Here is a 24,671-nt window from a genome sequence, read left to right as displayed (position 1 = left end):
ATTAAATAGAAATTAATAATTTAAATAAAATGACAATTAAATAATAGGAAAAAGATATGATAGATATAGGTGTAGGGTAATAATGATGGAGTTAAAACTAACGGTGTTATAACGGTGTAAGGGTAGTTTTGTATAACAAGAATGTAGTAGGAACAATTTTGTCTAATAACATTGAAGTGTACAACATTTAAAATAAAATGTACACATTTATTAGCATAAAAAAATAGGGACATAAATCAAAGATATAACCTTGATTGAGACTTATTGTGTTTTTAGATATATATATATACATACAAAAATAATAAATTCATTAGAATTTTAAGGCTAACTAGTGAGCATTCCATCATTACAGTTCTTACTTATTTGAGGTGTTGAATATAGTTTTTATTAAATTGTATTTGATACATTCATAATTATTACGAGGTAATATATTAAGGAAGAATGACATTTGTTGTTCTTAAATTGGACAAAAATAACACCTTCATCTTTCAATTATACTTATTATCACTTTTGTTTTACAATTGTCTGCAAAATGACCCTTTAAACCCAGCTCTTACAAAATCCAAAAATGAAAAAAGCTATTTCAGGGACAATTACAAACGAAAATTGTGACGAAATGGAAAAGATTACTTATTTATAATTCAATTGTGAAAACAATCCTTTCTTTAAATATTAATTAATTATAATATGGTCCATTTATATTGCATTCATGCCCATAACTTAAAAAGATATTGAGTATCTTGGCAGTTAGCTAGTGAAAGTGATGCATGGACACCCGCATATATTACTATAGACCCACAACGTACAACCTCACTTTTTATTTGCACCGCGCCTAATGAAAAATGGGTGTAAATAACCTTAGAATTATAAAAAGGTGAAAATTTCAATATGTACATAAGTGGTGTAAATAGAAAGAATATGGCTATTTACACCATCCTGGTCAAATGTAATTTACGAGATTCCATAATAATTTTAAAAGATTAAAATGCACCATTAATAACTTTTTTAAATTAAATTGTATTACTAAGTTATTTTTTAGCTAAATGTAATAGTTCACTAGTTATTATGATATACTTCAGTACAATTCAATCAAATTCTACTTGAGTATTGAATACTAGGTGTGCATCACCCTATAAAGATCAATACAGAACTGTACTTTCCAAGATTAACAGCAGAATCATGTTTGAGTTGTAACATACAAAAGCATACCACTAATGCTATGAATTCCCAAATAAAAGTTAAGTTCTATTTGGTACATACAGTCTAGGAAGAGAACTAGTCAGCACCTGTATCCTCGGCTGATTTCTTATACTCGGGTTTCAGCTCATAAGTGCCTTGGTTTGCTCCCCTCTTGTTGTATACACACAGCTCGTTTAGTATCTCCTTCAAAAATTGCTGCACAAAATTTCGAAAAACAAGGCTCCAATTAACCGGGGTATGTATTTTATTAAGATTTTCTTTTGTTGGGGGAAAGAAGATTAAAGAAAATTCCTTCTTCAAAGTATTTGCATAGTGGGCATTATGATTGTAAAATGAAAGTTACTAAGAAGCAAGAACAAATTAGGACGCAATTATCAAACAACATACTGCGGGTTGATCTGTTTCTTGGACTAGCTGCTTCAGGGTCCAATTAGGTTGTCTTTCGAATAGCTTAAACATGATATCCTCCAGCTCTCCACGGTCCCTTCTAGTTCTTTTGACCTCGGGTCCCTTAACTGGAGTTGCTTTCTTCTTCTCCTGCGCAGAGACCAGAATTGAGCACATTAGTGGAAATAGAGGAAATCATATAAGGGGTATTTGGTAAATAGTTAGCTGATTGAGTTAGCGGGTTTGATTAGTTGATAGCATTAGCAGATTGTATAAAGATATTTGGTAAATTGGTTGTTAATTGATGGCTGATTGCTTGCAAAATGACTTTTTCAAAAAGCTTATTGAAAAAGCTACTTTGAGCAGCTTTTTAAATTTTAGCGTTTTTGGAGCAATAAGCTGTTACAGAAAGCTAATTAATCAAACATTTATATCGGCTTTTTAACCAAGCCAAACAACTAATAGTGGTCAAATAAGCCAAAATTAGCTGATAAGCAACTATGTTACCAAACATGGCCATATACTTTCCAAGAATGTTTCAGACACCCTATGGTTATGGTTAGCTAACAAGATCAATACGAGGTTCAAACATCAAAGTGAGATGAAAATTCAAGCAGGATGAAGCAATTATTCAGAAACATTTATTCCAAATTGAAATCATAGTCAAACACAGTATCTATAAGCAAGTAAGCAACTCTCCTGTATTCCAATCGAGTATAATATATGACTGAAAAGTTAAAACCTATCCATTGCAATTCAGTGAACCTAGAGGATGGAAATTAAGTACCTTAGAGCCAGATGCAATCAAGCCCAACATTCCAGGCATCGACCTCATGTGCACACCACGATCATTATCTATTATCTAGTTGATAACGAATCAAACGTAGAAGACGATAAGGCGATGGTGGGAGCTGCCAAGTTACAAAAACAGAGCGAAATATAATCTACTCTACCTGTATCTGTCTGTTCTTAATCATCGACTTATTCGTTCTTTCACGACACATTTTCCTGTATTCCTCCATATTCCTAGTGTGAGGCTTCATGTCAAATTTATGTTCAATTCTCCCTTCCATGGCAACCTTTGCTGTGAAATACCAAATCAACGACAACACTTTAACTAAACGATGAATAAGATAAAAATCACTTCCAATTATTCCAATGAACAATTCACTAGAATGGAGCACAATTCCCACCTTGATTTGACTCTGAGAAAATACACATTGGCACAAAATCTTTGAACATATTCAACGAGTAGCCTTTAGGGATGTTCCCAGCATCATTTCCAGCCATTTCCATTGAGAACTGATAACAAACACACACACAACACCAGCAATTTATTATCACCAAATAGAATCAACAATCTAATTCACACATTAAAACTTTCCCCTGCTGAATCCGATAAAGGAACACTCAAATGACAAAGAAAGACTAAATTGTGTAAGATTTTCCATAATAATATATATTATATATTAGGGCTTTAATTAAGTGATGTAAGTTGACTAAGCTTACTAAGTAGTTTGGTTGGACTAAATAACTAAAAGTTGTTTTTTTTACTACTGTTGGCTCTGTTACAATGCAATATATGTTCATAACTACTTTCTCAACCTACTGAAGTTCAAAGAGTCAATATCACCTCCACTAAAGCTCGAACCCACCCCTTTCATATGGAGTGCAATCGGGTGCCACTAGACCATAAGGTCTTCGCAACTAAAAGTTGTTATTCAACCAGACTCTGTGACTAATATAAACCTGGATTGATAGGATGCTCATACTGTTCAGTAGACACCAATACAACATCTATAGTTCTGAGTCAAGTATGAGACAAATATGGCTAACGGTCTACCGTTTAAGGGGCAGCACGTATCAACTGTGGCCAGAGATAAACACTGCTTCCTACTACAAGGTTAGGTTACTCTAGACTATTATTCAGTATACTTAGATTATATTTATATCTAACAAATTGAGCATTAAAAGAGTAAATTCCCAAACATATCACATTTAATATAGCTGTAATTAATGTTATGCAGCAATAAAGAGAGGAAATGAGTGTTACTTGGAGAGATTCTTCGGGCTTAAGAGGATCGAGAGAAACGACGACTTTACCCACTAGCGGAGTATCTGCGGAGGAGGAGGCCGCCGCCGCCTGAGACTGCCACGACTTGGAGACGACTAGAGGACACTTCATCAGCCACACCGACCTATCAGCCTTGCCGGTGTCTACCGCCGCGGCGGTGTCACTGACGTTACCATCGTCTTCTTCCATTTCTTCTTCAACTGTGTTGTCTGATCGTTTGATTTTCTTCTCCAATTCTTTGCTTTGCTCCGATTTTGACGATGAAGGTGTCTGAATTCTGAAAGAATGAAATGGAGCGAATGAGACCCGTTTTGGAAATATTTGAGACCCGAATCTACCAAGCAGTCAAATCCGACATTTGGGAATAATTATTTTATGTTGTCTGGACTATAAATACCAAAGTATATTGTTTTTTTTTTTTTTTTTTGTGCTAAAGTATATTGTTAATATATTAAAAATAATTATTTATGTATGTAAAATACATTATTTGAATAATGCAAATATATTATTTTGATGCCTTCAGTATACAAATAATATAATTTAAATATATTAAAAATGTACTTTATATTCATGATATATATAAGACGCAACTTTAAATTTGAAGTATAAAATAAATAAGAGTTAATTACCGATTTGGTCCATCGACTATTGGGATTTCACCATTTTGGTCTTTGACAATTTTTTTTTGCCCAATTAAGTCATCGACTTTGAAAAATTAACCAATTTGGTCATCCGTTTATTTTACCATTTGATATCCGTTAAATTGGGACCGAATTGGTAATTTAACTATAGTCAATGGACCATTTCAGTCAAAATTAATTACAGAAATGGTCCCTTGACTATAGAAAAATTATCATTTTGGTCCCGATTTAACGGTTGTTTAACACCAAAATAAACGGAGGACCAAATTGGTTAATTTTTTCAAAGTCGATGACTTAATTGGGCAAGAAAAATTGTCGAGGACCAAAGTGATGAAATCTCAATAGTCGTGGGACCAAATCGGTAATTAACTCGATAAATAATTAACGTAAGTTTCTTTTCTAAGTTAATCACAAATATATATATAGAGGATCGCGTTAAGGTGAAAACAACGTAGGAGAGAACTGAAAACACTTAACTAGGTGCATGAATGTTAACAAGGTAAATTACTTGCATTTGTAAGTGAAAAATAGGTGCATAAGTGCAACTAAAATATATTACAGATGCAACTAAATTGTACATTGAGTATCAATATTAAGTGCACAATTAGGTGCACCTTTTTTCTTTTTTTTTTTGAAGGATTAGGTGCACCTAGGTGCATGAATGTTAACAAGGTAAATTACTTGCACTTGTAAGTGAAAATAGGTGCAAAAGTGCAAATAACATGTATTACAAGTGCAAGTAAAATGTACACTAAGCTCAATACTAAGTGCACCTAATGTTATAACTAGTTGCACCTAACGTTATAAGTGGATGCACCGAGGTGCATGAATGTTAACAATGTAAATTACTTGCACTTGTAAGTGAAACTATGTGCACTTATAACACAATTGCTTGTACCAAAGTTCAAGTTATTTACGAAAATGTCACCGCGTCTTTTTTTTAAATTACATCTGCTTCATTGATCTGGACATGTGGACGGCTACGAAGCGTTCTCATTTCTTTCCTGGGCGACCATCTGCACCTGAGCGTACACAGACACACACAACAAATCTGTTGATATATCAACAAAACTTAATAAGTATTTAATTGATTAAGACAACATAAAAGAGCTTTTAATTACATCACATCAATAAATATACGGACCCGGATCTACCGAACCATCACAATTAACATACTGAATGTTCATAATTCAAATTATAAATATTCAGTTTATAAATTGTGATCATTTAGTTGTAAACATTAGTATATAAATTGTAAATATTAATATACGATATATTTAAAAAATGTTAAATATATTAATTTTTACTATTAACGGATAACACGTAAAATGATTGTACGAGGAGTCTACTTGCTCATCAAATAAAAACTCATATATTTTAGGATTTTTAGCTTTAACTGCAATTCACAAAATAATGCATGCCCGCGATAGGTATGCATTATTGTTATTAGCCAGTAGACACACATATAAACGACCGGCGGAAAAATGGATTTTATTTCATCAAATCAACAACATACATGAGAAATACATAATTAATTAAAAGTTCGATCACTAATTAAAAAGCTTTCAAAATAACAAATAAAAATAAATTACATTATGGAGAAAACATGTGAAATAATTAAGATTTAGGTAGGTGAAAATCAATCGAATCCCAATCCACGTCGCCAAACTACAACAAAATCAAAACCAAAATAATATTACTATGAAATTTGAGTTTTGTTAGTTTCATCCAAAAAAAAAAAAGCATGAAAGGTAATTAGGAGATTGGCCATGCCTGAGAAGGTGGGATGGGGTAATCCTGGTTGAGACTTTGTTGAGATGTTCCAACAATATCATGAAATTGACTGTTATTGTTTATCTGTTGCGACGGTGCCGGAGATATTGACGGCATAGCCTGCATATGTACACCAATTTATTGGTTAATGTTACGTTGTTTTCAAAATAGGGCGACGTTACACTATCCTCGGATAAGAACTGTGAATTACCTATTGTGCGACTTATCGGATTCTACATTATATTCAATTTGCAGATAAATGATTATATATATATAATCGCACTAATGTACCACAAAATGCACCACACACACACAAAAAAAAAAAAAGGAACATACCTCACCATATCATTTTTAGTCATCGACCATAATATATGTATCAATTTTAGTCATTGACTATTAAATTTTCAAATTAGGCGCATGACTATTCAATTGGTGTCACATTTGGTCCTTAACTATTAACATTTTCAAATTAAGTGCATAACTATTCAATTTGTATTACATTTGGTCATGTTGTTAAATTTTTCGGTCAAGTCACTGGTGATCGGCCACCCCCTTCCTCTAGTGACTTGGCCAGAAATTTGATTGTAAAATTTAACAGCAGGACCAAATTTGATACAAATTGAATAGTCATGCACATAATTTGAAAATGTTAATAGTTAAAGACTAAATGTGATACGAATTCTTTCAAAAAAAAATGTGATACAAATTGAATAGTTATACTCATAATATGTAAATTTTAATAGTCAATGACTAAAATTGATACATGTATTATATTTGAAAGACTAAAAATGATATATATATATATATATATATATATATATATATATATATATATATATATATATATATATATATTGTTTAAAAAATGATATTTTTTTAATAAGGGAAGTAAATTAAACAAATAAACTTTATAGACTGACTTGGACATATGGTTGCTGACTAGCGAACGGAGAATATTCTGGCCATGCCTCAGGGGGAACACTTCCATTGTAGCTAATATCCATTGGAAATCCATTGCTAATTTCCTGCAAAAATTAAATACATAATATATTATTTAATTGACAATTAAAGTAAGAAATTTTAAGAATAATAAAATATGGGATACCATTCATGATATATAATATATATATATATATATATATATATATATATATATATATATATATATATATATATATATATATATATTGTTTAAAAAATGATATTTTTTTAATAAGGGAAGTAAATTAAACAAATAAACTTTATAGACTGACTTGGACATATGGTTGCTGACTAGCGAACGGAGAATATTCTGGCCATGCCTCAGGGGGAACACTTCCATTGTAGCTAATATCCATTGGAAATCCATTGCTAATTTCCTGCAAAAATTAAATACATAATATATTATTTAATTGACAATTAAAGTAAGAAATTTTAAGAATAATAAAATATGGGATACCATTCATGATATATAATATATATATATATATATATATATATATATATATATATATATATATATATATATATATATATATATATTGTTTAAAAAATGATATTTTTTTAATAAGGGAAGTAAATTAAACAAATAAACTTTATAGACTGACTTGGACATATGGTTGTGTTCAGATAATTTTGCTATAGTCAAGGAACCAAATTGGTAATTTTTCTATAGTCAAGGGACCAAATTAGTAATTACTTTTTCACTGAAATGGTACCTTGACTATAGCAAAATTACCAATTTAGTCCTGATTTTAACAGATGTTTAACGGCAAAATAAATGGGGGACCAAATTGGTTAAAATTTTCAAATTCGAGGGACTTAATTGGGTACAAAAAATTGTCGAGGACCAAATTGGTAATTTTGCAATAGTCGATGAACCATTTCGGTAATAAACTCTAATGAAAACGTAATAATAAAATGCAGGAGTACCTATTATTATCCAAAAGAATAATCGTACCCCAAATTTTATACGGAATATATTATTATTTATTCATAGTCTAATATACTCCATCCTTGAATGATACTACTAGTGAGAAAATAGAAGGGCTTAATTCCTGTGTCAAATTATACCACGGACCAGGGTCTATTTTGCATTGTAGACCCTAGTCCAAAAATAACATTTATATTCTATATTTGTAGTTGACATATTCTGTACATTTAGTTGATAATTTCTGTATTTGTGACTATTATATTATGTGTCAGCAATTATCAAATTATTTGTTTAAATATACAGAAACGGTTAACTGTAGGTACAAAATGTGTCAATGAAGATATAAAATTTTTGTATTTGGGTTTATAATGCAATATGAACCATGGTACATTCTATAACAATTGAATTCCTATTAGAATCATGGTTACGCTACTGATAGAAATGGAAAAAAAATTGATTTTATATGTTTATTTTTGGCCACTATTAACTTTATTACAAAGTAGTATCTATTCATACATCGTTTCTCAACCTACTTAGCCCAAAAAAATCGGTTTTATATGTTAATCTTAGATTTAAAAAATAAAAAATAAAAATTCACAAACTAGTAAAACTGTAAAAGTAAATATACCTGCAGATGGCTGTTAACATGTTTCAGTGTTAAGTCTAATCCCCGTTCATTCGCGGACATGGCATTCAAAACCGTAGTTGGCTTAACATCTGCGTGTAGGAAATTTGAAATATATATTTAAAAAATAAAAGAAAAAAGTAAATTCATTTTGACTTTTAATGTACTGCATGGCAAATTATTGGTCCAGACAGTGTTGTGTGGACCATAATAAAAACTATATTTTCAATACTCAAATAATGTAATTTTCTTGAATCCTTTGACTATTTTAGTCTACTGACTATAGGGGTGCTGTTAATTGCACTCCACGACTTTCAAAATGAATACTTTGACTATTCAATTTTTATCAATTTTAGTAACTCCGCCCAAATTGACGGTCAAATTTGGGTCGCCGGAAAAATGGTAGCTCGTCAAGGAAGGAAGGAAACAAAGGTAAAATAATTAAAATACCCTCATTATTTTACCTCCCGGGGGAGTGACCAAAATTGATAAAAATTAAATAGTTAAAGGTATCTCATTAACAGTTTTGTAAGTTATGGATATCCCTATAGCCACCGGACTAAAACTGCAAATTCCTCTAAATTAAACTAAGAGGCAGTGAGTGACAATGAATTATTGATCTTCAATTCTTACCGTGGCCTCTACTTTCTAAGCTTTCCACGACACTAAAGAAGTTGAAATTGCGTTCTTTTGTCCAATTCTTCTGACATGCTTTTTGCACTGTATTTGACTTCCATTTATGTATCAAATCACGAGCTAACATGCCGTTTAGCTCATCAAAACACTCCACTGCTTCAGATATGCATTTCACACCTATATACATATATAAAAAATATATATATGAGATGGATATATCAGTGAAAAAAGAAAAATATATCTCGGTCATCTCACAAACTATGGGGAGCTGCTGTTGAAATTCTCTGTTAATAAATGTTTTTAATGCAGTTGCATCCCTCTGACACTTGTGCGCGTATGAAATAACAAGATCAAAGCCTCTCCCTTGCAATTGGTTAGTACGCAAGGTGTCCAAAGCTTGGTTAGCGTCCATCACTTCTTGAACTGCATATATGCGCCAATAAATAAATGTTAATCAATCGGCATTTCATAAATACAAAAAGCTAATAAGCCATTTCGATTCTATGGGTCATACAGCTAAGTTGGTCGATTTACTTAAGTAGCCACAAGGTTACAAGTTTGATTCCCAGCAAGAACACTCTATTGGCATTCTTAGTTTGAGTATGTCAGTCGGACTGCTATGGGTAACTTAGATTGATTTACTGTTTTGTGGGCCTTTGTTGGCTAGAGTGACAAAGCAGAATATAATTTACCCAGTATAGTAATGACTGTGGGCTTCTCCTCTTCACAAAAAAAATGCATGTGTAGATGGTTATGCATGCATGCGTACCTTCAAACTTAGAGTAGATGAGGCTACGGAGGAATGGACTCATAATGGAGCCATCGTTAACAACAAGAACTTTCTCCATGATTTTTCACCCTTCCTACTTAATCACGTATTCAGGCCTATGACAGTAATATGATCGAATTGATCTGAGGATTATCTTCTCTGGTTGCCACTATATATACACACATAGTAGATTCTTATGATCTCTTTGGATTACTGTTGAATTGATTGGATACTAAAGATAATTCATGTGTTACTAGATATGAATCTGGATAGTAGATTCCTTGTCTCTTTATGCCAATAGTCAAATTAAGATTTTACCACTGTACAAAAAGCTATATCTACTACATCTAAACAATCTCTCGATCTGTAGAACTGCAGCAGAAAAAAGAAGCTTAGCTTTGTTTTACAGTATAAAATGCTTGGACAAAACTTTTTAGCAGCGAGAATCGAACAAGGATCCTCGAAAGCACGATGCGTGTTCATACCCACCAAACCATTGCATCACTTACTGCTAATAAGGATACTTATAGTATCTATTCTTTAGGCCCAGCTGAAGGTGTGTAAAATAAGAGATTCGAACCCCAGACCTCATTCAGGTCACTCGCGACTCAAACCACGAGATCGATTAATATCAACCAAATTGAGGCGCTACATTATATATATATACATTGCAAGCGGGCAGATTTACTAACCCCACGTCAGGCCGGCGTATGCCTAGGGTACCCGTGGTGTGGGGACGGCGCCTCTCCAGAAGGAGGAAGTTAAATGCATGCATGGCGACATGAATTCCTAAGATAGAGGGTTGCAAGGCAAGGCTCAATGGAAAGAATGTGCAATATAGGGTGGAGAGGAGGATGTGGGTATCGAATACTGCGAGCACACCGAGGAGTGCCGTCTAGCCGTGTCGTCGCCCTCGCTCGAGGCGACCAGGCATGACCAGCCGCCTAGTTTGGGAGCATGCCAAGGGGCGATAGGCATGCGCTTGGCTTATCTCGGTCGTGCCCCTCGCGCACGTCCATCGAAGGGCTCGTGCATGCTGAAGAGTGGCGTTTAGTGACAGGAGAATGTAGTTGACGACAGGGATTACGTGGGACGCATGTCTGGCTGGAGTTGACATGCTTGGGATGGCTCTGACAATATAAAAAAAGGAGGGGAGGGGAGGGGGGGGGGTCTGACAGTATTGGTCGCCTTCGCCGGAGAAGGCGACCAAAAGGTTAGTCGCATTCTCCCGGAAGAAGGTGACCAGAAAAATGGTCGCCTTCTTCGGCGACTCGCCGGAGATGGCGAATTTGTGCTTTTTCGGTTATTTTTTACCTGTAACATGTTGGTTACCGATAAGTTTGATGTATTTGACTCAATTTTACATGTTTGAGGGTTTAATTGATCCTTTTAAAAATTTAGGGGCCCAATTGACTTTTGGTGTAAAATTTATTAAGAGCCTATTGGACCATTTTTTCCTTTTTTTTTTATATCAAACAATTTTTTTTTTATATATATCATTGTCAGACCTAGCACAAGACACAAAAACGCATGTTATATTTACTTTATTTGTACAAAAACGCATGTTATATTTAATTTATTTCAGGTACAAAATCGATAAACGTAAGGTACAAAATTGCATAATATGAGACATAGAAACTCATAACACAAGAAACATACACCTAATTTAAAGTATAAAAATAATTGTAACATGAATAAACGATCGCCGTCAAAATTAAAATTTAAAATTATGTTGTTTAGACGACCACAGTTATAAGTATAACGATTGGGCATCTATCCCATCCCCAATGGGCCGGGGAATGAAAAAGAAAATATTCCCCAAACAAGCGCTGTTATGCCGTTCCTTAAATTTTGGTCTACATTCCCTGTTGTGGTCGAAATGGAGTGGTTAAAATTATATCTCAACAAAAACGATGATGTTGATAATTGATAATTGATAAATGAAAAGCCGTCAGTTTTCAGTTAAGTGATCTGCGAATCAAACAGCCCATCTGGTAGCTAGGCAGTCAGTTTTTACAACTGATTGCATGGAGTGGTTCGTGAATCCTTCTTCCATCATTTGTAATTCTTTGTCTTCGGACTTGTTTTAATTAAAATGCATTCTGCAAAAAATAAATGAAAAGCCGTCCGGACATGCAGTGTTTAAGAAACGAACACAACAATATTTGAAGCTAAGTCCAAGGTATGGATATGGACCACGTACGTACGTACGTAGGTTGGCAGGAACTGATCTGAATTAAAGCGTATGTACGTATAGTATTCTCCAAATCAAGAGGAGAGCACGCGACGTCGTACTGCTCACCCCTCACTGCAACACTAAAAAGTGTCAAATAGGTCACTAAACTTATCGCTTTTGTATAATTGGGCCATTAAACTTAAAAGGTGTGCAATTCAACCATCAAACAAGTAAAATTTGTGTAATTGAACCATTTTTACAAAAATTTTGTCTCATTATTTTTGTCAACTCCAAAATTCAAATCATGCCCTCTTTACTTCTTATCCAAATAAATTTTGTCCAGCCACATTGCATTTCTATTATTCGAAGCCCTAGAAAAAAACACTCATTGGGCCTACAAGCCCAATTAAAACTTGAAAGGGAACAAGCATTTGCATTTGGTATCCATTACTATAAGATTAATTCATATTCGACTTGAATCTGATCTGTAAAGTTGAATAATTTCTGATCCAAAATGTTTTAACATATCACATACAAAAAATATTATCCGGCGGTAGTTGTATTAGTAAGTCGCTTACCAACTATTCCAAATATACTTCCACTAATGATAATGTATGCATATATTTGGGATAACTCTAGCTGAATTGTCTTTGTAATCACAAGGTTACAAGTTCGACTCCATATGGGAGATGTCTATTAGCTTTCTTAGTTTGAGTCAATTGACTCTTTTGGAAGTTAAAGGGCTTTCGGAATATTATTCCGACAATATAATAATGTCTAATTATTTATTTCCCTTTTTTTTACTTTTTTTTTTTTTTTTGGTTTTTGAAAGTGTTTTGCATCAAACCTTTTACTATATGAGGCGTTTAGTTGGAGGGAATTACAATTTCATTCGAATTCTCACCTAATTTCGAAGACAAGTAAATTCTTAGTTTGGTTAGAGGGAATTCTCTCATTTTCATGAATTAAAATCCAATGTCTCTCCCCACCCCATTTGGTATGTCAATTTTGTAGATTTTAAGAAGAAACAAAGATAACTTTTGAGACAAAATTACTCAATCTTTTTTTTTTAAAATAAAATTAAAATTGATGTGTGACCTCTCATTCTAAACCTCTCGACCTTATGCTACTCAAAGATACCCTTTATCTTTGAACCAATATATCTGGATGAATTAATGTTAAATTTAAGGATAACATTAGGATATGGTAGGCTAGGGCAAGGAGTATACTCCTCGTCCTCGAAACCTCGCCCCATTTCCAATCCCTATTCGGCCATCCCGGAAAAGAAATCTTTCTTTGTTCATATCCTCATATATCGAATGAATAAAGAAAAATGAAAAGCCGTCCGGACATGCACTGGACGGCCTTTAACTGACGACGAGGAAGACATGCAGAGTTTAAGAAACGAACACAACAATATTTGAAGCTAAGTCCAAGGTATGGACCACGTACGTACGTACGTTGGAACTGATCTGAATTAAAGCGTATGTACGTATAGTATTCTCCAAATCAAGAAGAGAGCACGCGACGTCGTACTGCTCATCCCTCACTGCAACACTACCATCCGTACCCTATGTATATATGTATTATATATATAACATCCTAATCAAATTTTAATTATTGATGAGTGTACCTCTCTGCTGCAGTCTGCATGCACTTCTTTATCTGCTTGTAAATCATATGATACCAACATATATTACATGTTGTATATATACATGCATATATGATAGCATGTATAACACATAAATACGCACGTTGTTTATTGAATACAAATTTGTGTTCGGTTTAATTGTGATACCTGTTGGAAGGAGATCGGCGAAGGACCATGTTCAGGTGACTAGGGAATTTTTGGACGGATGCTTGAAGGGTCAAGTCTAGTATTTTGTCTCTAACAAATGTGGTAGAGGATTGTTGGGTGAAGGTCTGAAAGACAAGTCTAACACTTTTTTTTAAGTATTACATTTTCTAAAACACTTCATTCCTAATTAGTGTTACATTTTCATCTTGACCTGACCCATCTCACAGTCAAAGATCCATAGAAAAAAAATTTGCTTATTTAGTGTTACATTTCTCATTACAATATATTGTTTTTTTTTTCATCGTTTTGTTTTTTTTTTTTTTTGGGGTTTATTACTTGTATATATTTGTTTTTTTTTTTTTGAATAGGGATATTTTGATTATTTAAATAATATCCCTTATATATATATATTTAATGGTTGAACCAAGTATAAGAATATTTTTTTTTTGACACACAAGTATAAGAATATAATTCTTAATATAAACGGTAAAGCCATATAATTTATTCCTCTTATAAACCAAATAGTATATTAGTATTCCTATTGTATTCATTTCTTATTATATTTTAGTCCGAATTCTATTTATTTTTATTTTTTGAATCGAAAGCCACACCAACTTATAAAACTCTTTATATTTATTTATTTATTATTTTTTTGAAAACATATTTATTTATTTATTATAATATAATGAATTAAGCGTTCCCATTCCATGAAAAACCTAACATGATTGTTTTAATATTTGGTCAAAGAATGATCCATTTTCAAAAGTATTTTAAAAGATATATATTTATAATTAAAATTATTAAAAAAAAAAAACAAAAAAAACAAGTCAACAACAACTAAGGCTAGCTAGGTGATTAAAGTAAGATAGGGAGTCAGTATTATTTGAAATATGTAGGCCGGTCTTGACCGGACCAGAGTTTCCCTTTCTCTGGCTCAATCCAAAATACCAGGAAGTCATATCATCATTTTTCTTCTTTTTATGATATAGAATCCCAGATTTCAAACTTTTTACTTATAAAATACGGAATAAATAAATTGACTAAAATTCAAGTTTTATAAAATAAGAAAAAAAATCTTTAAATTATAAAGAAATAGCACTTTTTGGCTCTTAGTTATATTATAATCATTTTTCCTATCTCAATTGTTTATAAAAATAAATTTTTTGACAAAACTCGTCGTGCATAGTCTTTCTAGGTCAGTTTACATCTCTTATGTAATTTACATATTATTATCTTTCATGTATGGTAGAGTTGTTTACCCAATATATATCATTGTGTGATGATTTTAAGTTTTTCACTGTCATTCAAAAAAAAAAGAAAAAAGAAAAAACTTAAATACAATTTGTTTTGTTTTTTTAATTGTTAAATTCATGCGATGATGAATAGGGCCTAAAGTATTCCTTTAATTAGGAAAATCCGGAAAGACAGGGAAAGCCATAAAGCTGGGCTATCCTTTAGAATCTACAGGTAAACAGCATGTAAGTTTTTTTTTTTTTTTTTTTTTTTTTTTTTTTTTAATAATAATAACGATGAGTATATAATGTATTTTATTGTTATTATTAAGGGTGGACAATTCAGTTTGGTTTTCACAAACCAAACTAGTAATATAGCGAAAAACAGAATGGTAATGGATTCTTGTAAATTAAACGGCTCTATTTTTAATCGAATCGAACTGAACGATTTGGTAAAAATTATATACCTAAATCAAATTTGAAAAATAAGTAAATATATAACATGTGTATGTGTATTGCGTTGTGATTTCTTATATCTTATGTTATGAGATTCTGTACCTTACAAGCATGAATTCTATAACTTATCGTTTCAATCCAAGATTCATAATGCTATGTGAACCCTAGTTCATGATATAAAGAGTTGTAGTATGGGGCTCTCAAATTCTACTCTATCAATTATACTTCCTAATGCGGCAAGCATAAATAGGAATATAGAACATTTTCATCTTGTGGATCTAAAAAAAGTTGTCTACATCCAAGATTCGTGAGCATGATTAAAAGTTGGGAGTAGAATTTGAGAGTAAAAATTAGTATTTTTCCTGATATAAATTGCCATTAGCCGGTTGTGGATTTTCAAAATAATAAAAAAAATTTGACTTTTTGACAGTAAATACTAAAATCGTAAACATTTCTTGGTGGTCGAAAATTCTAAAATTTTCAACTAACTTTGAAAGATGCAACAACACACACATATATATGGTCATCATATTCTTATTATACCTAGGACTAAATCTGAATCTTTTTTGTCGGTAGTTCGCAACTCACATTGTGGCAACATTTTATGGATCGAAAATTATATGGCAGATTAGGTAAATCACATAAAAAAATTAAAAAAAATAAAAAAGAACAAGCAAGTCAGCAATCTAGATAGTCTCAAGTGGACTGGTTGTCATTGCGACCAGGCAACAGTACAGTTAAAAATCTTGTGAGTAAACCTAAAAACATAGGACAAAAAAGTGCCTATCTTTAAAAGATCATAAGAGCAGACTAAAGTATGTGTATCCTTTGGTAGAATGGTCTGTCCTAATAGGTTAATTAAATTATATTCAAGATATATATATATATATATATATATATATATAATATCCCAAAAGAATTTATTCCGTGCACACTCTTAAACAGTTGCTAAATACAGATTTTTCTCGTCACTCAAATAAAAAGGGATCAAGTAGATGAAGCATAATTCTTATAGCAGAAAATCACAAGTTTGATTCTTGTCAATACCCTCTCAGTCGAGTCTGTTGTATAGAATCTCCCAAGTGATTCTTGTCAATACCCTCTCAGTCGAACCCGTTGCGTAAAGTCTCCCTAATGATTCCTGTCAATACCCTCTCAGTCGAGCCCGTTGCATAGTCTTTATTATGTGTACTGAATTTATCTAGTGCACATTATTGGACAATGAGTGAAGATTTTATTCTATCATTAAAATAGATATAGTACTCAAGGTTATGGGAGAGAAGAAAATTTTCAAATCTAAGGAAAACCCATTGCTTTTCTTCTGTTACTCCATAATGTACCAAATCAAGAAGCCTATTATTATCTACATACATAGCAGCTTTCAGCATGCCATTTCCTATAGTACAGTAGCAGTATGTACCTTAGCCACATCTACTCTTTAGATTTATATCTCTTTTGATAACCTACCATCATCACATGCATATTTTTAATTTATTCCAAAATTTATATCCCCCAACACCATCCACATCTCACTATCATAGATAAACCAATTAAACACATACATCAATGTGAAGTGGATTTAGGGAAAGATTTCTGTGTCTTTTTATCCTATGCTTTGGTTTACGAAAAGTCTCACAACTGACACTATTTGGATATGCGGTCTGGTTAAAACTCGCCTTGTAATTCTAACTGGCAAAGAACCCACAAACGGATAAATTAATCTAGGTTTTTCATTGTTGATCTGTTAAAATCGAAGAGACAAATCAATAGACAGCTCCTACTGGGAATCAAACGTATCTTCTATGAGTTCTATCCTATGCTTCCATGTTAAAAGAAGGAAATTGGGGGATAAATTTTGAAGAAATTAAACCATTATTGTTTTTCTTCCTTTTTTTAAATACTTTATACGACTAACATAACCCTCATATTTCTGGTTTAGGGAGGAGACATTGGAATAAGAGAAATCAAATTTTTTGTTAGTACATATATAGGGTTAAGAAGGCTAATCATTGAGATAATTTTGGGGTTTTATTAGGAGGGACCCTCTAATAAAGATTCAAACTTTATTTGTCCTATTATGAGTAGTCTTAATTCTTTTAACTAAATTAACCCTTTGATAAGTTTAATATGTGCACATATGAAAGAGTTTACATTACTTAAAGATATCATCTGATGTTTCTACTAGCGTTGTTATACAATTATTTTATTAAAGACATAAGAAAATATTAGAGTATCTTAAAATAACACCTTAAAAAGGAGATTATGGAGTGTAAGAAATTAAACACAGAAGAATTTTATATGAGTATTAGAAGGGGCCCCCCATAAAGAAATGAACTGATAATTTGTATATGTAAACGAATAAATATAATTATATTATTTAAACATATCACTCTTCTGTTCGTGATGTTGTACGATTACTTTATGAAAAGTATAAAAGGGAGATAGAATATGACAAAATAAAGCCTAGCAAGATGCAAAACAACATAATTAGTAGAATTTGATTGACAAAAATACATTTATAAAATAAAAAAAGAAGCTAGACCATAACATGCCTGCATGTAGGGGAGAAAGTGCTATCTCTCTCCCTGTGTCTCAAAGTCTAGAGGCATGGGATGCTTTATTTAGGGTTTTAGAGTGGGGGCTGGGGAGAGGAGATTTCATGGCCGCTTGTACAATTTCTAGGACAGCAATGCTTAATTGACATCTGCCATTTGCATGGAACACATGCAGACCTGGACCGCAAATGTGCACTTCTTTTTCTTTGTTTTTTCGAAAATTCAAATTATTAACAATGATTAAATAGATACGACATTTCTAAGAAATATAATAATTAATTTGAAACCGTTTTCACAGGACATGACAGTGCAAAATATTAAACACAAACTTAACATCAAGATAATCTTTTTGAATAAATAATTAAACAATACTTTTTTTTTATTTTATAAAAATATAGAAAACAACATTACATATTTCACATAAAATGGTCTTACAGATAAATCAAAATAACATTATTATAACCCCTTTGTTTCCAACCAATTAAACATGAGAAACATCAATTGAGTTTTCATCCGACAAACAACAGATAAGGTGCAAAGGGCAGCTATATATATATATATATATACACCTAAGAGCTGAGTATTAAAACCTAGAAAGCAAAGCATGAACAAGGAACCATAACACACACTCAAATACCTATACATACAACATATATATATATATATGTAAAGTAGTAATTAAATGAGACCACATCTTCCCGTGAGCCCTGTAAGACTCCAAATACACACAAGCTAGCTACTACGCGAATGCATACAGACTAGATTGTATGTAATTCGACCAACATGAATACACACAAGCTATCAGACCTGTGTGCATTCGTGTAGTACCTTGTATGCATTTATCAAGGGTTTCATGGGACTCATAGAAACAGGTGGATGCACTTGAACATTAGTCTATATATATATCCTCTTTTATGTTCTACCAAAACAAGAGACACAACATAAGGTTACTTGTATTTAAATCAAAACGAGAAATACAACATAAAATTAGTTGTATTTCAATTAGAACAAGAGATACAACATAAGCTCCGGGGCTCTGCAAACACAACTTGTATACATGTATGCATTTCACTATAATGCAAGCATTCCCAGAGGAAAAAAGAAAAAAGAAAAACAGTAATATTAATCCAATCAAAGTTAAATTAAAGTATTATAGTTGATGATGAGACAATATAAGTTAATATTCTATATTATAATCCACAGTACTATTGCATGTGACCGATGATGAATTTTTAACAGTTTATTTAAATTCTTTTATTCCCGGGAAATCCTCAGCTCTATCTGAAGACTGAAGATGCATTCTAGGTAAAGTCTTGTCCTATGATCCTAGTCAATACAAACCAGGAGAAGGTAAACCAGGATTGATTTGAATTCCAAGAACACAAGATTGAAGATGAAGATGTCCCATAAAGTACAACAAATATGGATCGAGTTATGTTATCCATAAGATGAATCTTCATACATTATTACCCATTAATCAAGTAATTAAGCTAATAATATGACCATAGCAAAATCATACTTGAACCTCCCAACAGAAACAAGTAAAGTAGTGTTGACAAACAAACATTGTTTCCTCGTCCTTGTCATTGTTTTGCTCAAAGGATAGATGTCAATGAATAAGGTGATCTGATTAGTAATGGTGATTAACAATTAATTGGGAGTTTTAAGCTAATTAAGCTCTCTTTTTGTCATTCTCATCAGAAGCCATTTGGCCTTCTTTCTTTCTCTTCTCTACAGACACACAAAATTCTCATCTTTTAAGGTCGTGGTGGTGGAAAGAATTGCGTACCAGCCATGAATGCACTGAGCGGAGTTGGGTACAGTGAAGGGTCAATCATGGTGGCCACCGCCGCCGCTTGCTGGTGGCTGGTGCCGGCGCCGGCGCCTGCAATGAGATTTAGCGGTTGCTGGGCTGCGCCGCTGCCGGAGGAGCTCTCGTGGGCGCCGCCGCCGGAAGGGTACCGGGTTTCCGGGCCCTGATCGTAGAGAATTCCCTTGAAAACATGGCCGCCGATGCTCACCGCCGTCTGGTATGCGTACTGGTCCACTTCGTCGTCCATTGCGCTCACCTTCACGCACCGAAAAACCGCCGGAGAATTCACCTCCGCCGGGAAATGCCCGCCCACTTCTAACCCTACTCAAGATTTCACGTCCAACCATGTCATAATTATGCAAGAAGATTTCAAAACAAAAAATTGTAATAACATGTCAAGCATTTCTTTCCATTGTAGAAAATAACTAGATAACCATAACTACAATCTATTAATTTTCTTGTTTTGAACAGATTAGATTAACTTAAACTGGTTTAATTTCTTGTGATTCTTTGCTGGCTAAGGTCGTAATAGGATCAACCACAAAAACTATAATAATCAGTAAGGAAGATACAAGTTTATTTTCTTATATAAAGTCATCACAATTTCATGCCGACTGGCATGCGCCCAGCAATTCCCTGGTTACTAGGCTTGGCCTTTATGGACCTTTGCCCAACAGATCACATGCTCTCGAGTAGTGGTTGCAGATTTTCGGGTGAAAAGGAAGAAAGAATTGGAGAAAATTATTACCGGAAGAAGTGGTGGTGATGCGAGTGCAGGCGAGGGGGGAAGAGCTGTCACGTTGGCGTTTGGGGTTTTCGGGACGGAAGCTAAGCGGCTGGGAGTGGTGTTGGTGGAGGGAGAAGATCTGCTGCTGCTGCTGCCGCTCACGGCGTTTGGCGGCGGGGACCCACGTGCTCTTCACGTGCGTCGGGCACTGAAACCCTCTGCTCTTACAGCAAGTCCGGCACCGGAGATGAGCGCAATCTTTCTTCGCCTGATTCCCACAGTCCTGACAATTCACTCCGGCGCCGCCGCCGCCGCCGCTTCCTTCTCCGCCCTGCCTCATAACCCTAAAACTCGGCCCCGGATTTTGCTCATCACTACCCACCAAATTCCCACCGCTACTACTACTACTCCCTCCGCCTCCGCCGTGCCCGCTGGGCCCCACTCCTACGCCGAAATCCACCATCTGCTGCTGCTGAACCCTCTGATGATGATGATGATGATGCATATGATAGTACTGTTGCCATAGCTCAAAACCCTTGTTGTAGATCTCCTCATTATTATTCTTGAACAGAAACAAATTACTATTACTATTGCCGCCGCCCAATTCTGGGTGGTCTTGATTATCTTTCCCAGACCCTCCACCTCCGCCGCCGCCACCTAAGCTGAAAAAACCGGACATTTTCTACTCCTACAATCGCCTATTCTCTCTACCCTCAATTTTGTCACCATATCCATGACCTACCCTACTACACTACTCCTACCATTACCCATGTCTTAGATTATCTTCACCACCAAAAACCCCAATCTCAACATATAGGGTTTGACAAAAAGGCTTCAAGAAGTTTTAAGTAGCCCGTACTGGTAACTGAGTTAATTTTTGAATGATGAAAAAAGGTTGGGGAAGTTTTAAGTAGCCCGTCCAGGCCTGATAGTTCAGTTGACTCTTGAGCGGCAGATGATTGAAAAGGGTGGGGAAGTTTTAAGTAGCTAGTACTGGCCTGATAACTCAGTTGATTCTTGAGCGGCAGATGATTGGAAAGGGTGGGGATGGAGAAGTTTTAAGTAGCCTGTACTGGTATGGTAACTCAGTTGATTCCTAAGTGGAGATGATGGGAAGGGTGGGGGAGATTTAGGGTATATTGAAGTTTATGGGGCATTGACTTCACTGCCCTGCAAACGCCGCCATGATCACTAGCAAAGAAACCTCAATTAGGACACTATTTCTCACTCCCCTTCTCTCTCTATATCTATGTATCTCTGCATCTAAACCTATGGGGGGTAGGAGTAACGTTTTGGGGGGATTTTCTCTCTCTATATATGCAGTAGTTTTGGGCTGCAAACAAACAGAGGACTGTGGTTTTTTGAGCAGACAGTGGGATGTTGCCACTCTTCTACGGTGGTGCAGTTTCTGTGGCAGTCTGCAAACCAAAATAATTTTTTTTAAAAAGGATGGGAGAATCTCGGCCGTTGCATGATGGAACGGACGGCTCAGAACTGGGCACGTGGCTTGCACTTAATCTGCTTTTTGCGTATCCGTCCTTGCACCGTAAAACACGCTCCTATAATTAATGGCAAACTCCCCAAACATTATTATTCTCATCTCTAATTTTCATTCCCTTTCTTGTTTAATGAAGCCAAGATGTGATGCATCTATCAAATTAGGAAACACTAATTGATGGGATTCCTTGAAGATCTTGTAATCTAGCAAAATTCTCTTATAATTTTAACCCTAATTATATTTAACTTTTAACTAGTATTTTAATACTCTACTGTATTTTATATCACTATCACATAATATGTTTATTTGGGAGTTGGGACCATAGAATTTGGGTTTACTCGGGAGAATACTTGATGCAAAACTGTTTAACATGATACACACATACCAGAATCAAAGTTTGTCCTTATGCATAGATAGATGCATTAGTGTATCGCTTACCAATCACTGTGTCAAGCTATTTGATTGAGGTGACGGCATAAGTAGCAGTAAAACTCTACCCATATCGTTGTGAACGAAGTTGAAATCTTTTCAAGACTTTATAATTTAACGATGTAAGTTCCAGATTCTATAAACCTAGGTTGCATATATAACTCCATATATAAATTACATTGTTTGTGGAAAAAAATTGGATTTAAATTATTTTGACTAAATTGAGCAATAAAAAAAAATCCAAAATTTTATGGCCGTTGAATATTATTCATAAAATTGATGATAAATTTAATTTACAGAAAAGTCAGTAGTCGCTACTCAAATGTATGTATACTCCAGCTTATACTAATAACGATTTCTAGTTATACCCGATAAAACCATATACTAGTATCAATATGCATTACAATTTCGAATATAATGCAATAGACAACACTACTAATCATCACCATAATTATTATTATTATTATTATTATTATTATTATTATTTTGTTTCAAAGAAAATAGTTATATACACACTAACACACACAATAGATTATAGATGGCAGACATAGGTCAACCCCTCCGATAGCAACAGGAGTGATGTAACGACCATGGGAAGACAGGCAGGGGTAGGGGTAGGGGGTTGAGGGGGGGGGTCATCAATATATATCTGCATGTTACACTAGCGAAAATTTCAAGTATAATAGTAGTTAATTATTAATCTATATACATGTACATACAATAAAGTATAATTAATTAGGCAATCAAAACCTTATACGTTATTCATCATCGATTAATATATCCTTAGCTACCTACGAGTATAAGAACAGTCTGTCAATTGTCTACTGTAAATGGGACATGCACCAAAAAGGTCTGAGGGAAAACAAAATAAATTAATTATTATTATTATTATTAGCAATAATATTTTATAATAATTGCTATGTTATAGTCATAGGCACTCAACATCATAGGGAATATGAAAATGCAACTATATATCAACAAAGTTCATAGCATGCCTTCACCCATTATTACTTAATATTTATTATTTATTACTAAAATCAAGCATTTATAACATATTAAAAGTTATAATTAGTGAAAGCAACCTCAATAAAGAATTTTTGGAGGTTTTAGTTAATATGAAAGAGAGCGGCCGGTATGAGAGTTTTTATTCTAGGACGAGATTTTTGTTGTTGGATGCTCTAAAATAAATATAATTTTATATTCGTATATTTGCATAGCCACCAACGTCTATCAATTGTCTGGATTAAGCATTTATCAATACGGGAAAATTAAAACTATAACTAATAACGAAGATATAACTTTATTTATTTATACTTTTGTAGAAATCAATTAATTCCATGTTTATATGATAAGATGTTGGACTTAAAACTTCACGCCTTTGCCAACGTTTATTTAATAAATTTTCTACAATAACAAAAACATATGGTGCCTAGTATTATAAATAGAGAAAAACAATAATATTTTTGTGAATAGCTATTAGCTACTCAATATTATTCTATTTAATTACCAATATACTAGCTACTACCATTTTCTATTTATAATTCTTCATAAATAAAAAAATTTTATAATGTCAATCATATCTTTTTTTGAAAGCATGTCAATCATATCTAATATAATTATGTATGATATATTTTATTGTACTGAATATTATTAGCATCACTCTTAAGTCTTAATAGTACTCAGTATAATCAATAATAAAGGCGATTGACTATGGCCCTGTTTGGTAAATAATCAGCCTATCAGCCAATTTTGGCTTATTTGACCACTATTAGTTGTTTGGTTAATAAGTTTTTTGTAATTCCAAAATGCTAAAATTCAAAAGGCTACTCAAACCAGTATTTTCAATTAGCTTTTTGAGAAAAGAAATTATACCAAACAGCTATCAGCTAACAGCTAATTTATCAAACAACTTTCTACAATCAGCTAATATTATCAACAAATCATACCTTCTAACCCAAACAGCCAACAGT

The 24,671-nt window shown here is 33.5% G+C and overlaps 3 protein-coding genes across 3 annotated transcripts; all 3 read right to left on the bottom strand.

Moving 5' to 3' along the window:
• Positions 1–1,084: 1,084 nt before the first annotated feature.
• On the bottom strand, positions 1,085–5,277 carry LOC116026816 (transcription initiation factor IIF subunit beta-like). Its single transcript, XM_031268216.1, has 7 exons — positions 5,252–5,277; positions 3,641–3,938; positions 2,781–2,889; positions 2,541–2,671; positions 2,375–2,449; positions 1,588–1,737; positions 1,085–1,395 (listed from the first exon to the last, which is right to left on the bottom strand). The coding sequence occupies exons 1-7, from the start codon at positions 5,272–5,274 to the stop codon at positions 1,276–1,278; spliced, it is 906 nt and encodes a 301-aa protein (XP_031124076.1). The 5' UTR covers positions 5,275–5,277; the 3' UTR covers positions 1,085–1,275.
• A 504-nt stretch (positions 5,278–5,781) lies between these two features.
• LOC116028102 lies at positions 5,782–10,090 on the bottom strand. Its single transcript, XM_031269899.1, has 8 exons — positions 10,018–10,090; positions 9,504–9,671; positions 9,246–9,425; positions 8,616–8,704; positions 7,329–7,433; positions 6,996–7,100; positions 6,076–6,195; positions 5,782–5,970 (listed from the first exon to the last, which is right to left on the bottom strand). The coding sequence occupies exons 1-8, from the start codon at positions 10,058–10,060 to the stop codon at positions 5,920–5,922; spliced, it is 861 nt and encodes a 286-aa protein (XP_031125759.1). The 5' UTR covers positions 10,061–10,090; the 3' UTR covers positions 5,782–5,919.
• A 9,581-nt stretch (positions 10,091–19,671) lies between these two features.
• LOC116027862 (protein SHI RELATED SEQUENCE 1-like) lies at positions 19,672–21,453 on the bottom strand. The gene is made up of 2 exons (XM_031269634.1): positions 20,796–21,453; positions 19,672–20,368 (listed from the first exon to the last, which is right to left on the bottom strand). The coding sequence occupies exons 1-2, from the start codon at positions 21,451–21,453 to the stop codon at positions 19,992–19,994; spliced, it is 1,035 nt and encodes a 344-aa protein (XP_031125494.1). The 3' UTR covers positions 19,672–19,991.
• Between the last annotated feature and the right edge of the window lie 3,218 nt (positions 21,454–24,671).

This window comes from Ipomoea triloba, chromosome 8 (genome assembly GCF_003576645.1).
Source record: "Ipomoea triloba cultivar NCNSP0323 chromosome 8, ASM357664v1".
NCBI lineage: Eukaryota > Viridiplantae > Streptophyta > Magnoliopsida > Solanales > Convolvulaceae > Ipomoea > Ipomoea triloba.
This window is presented reverse-complemented; position numbering and strand designations above follow the sequence as displayed.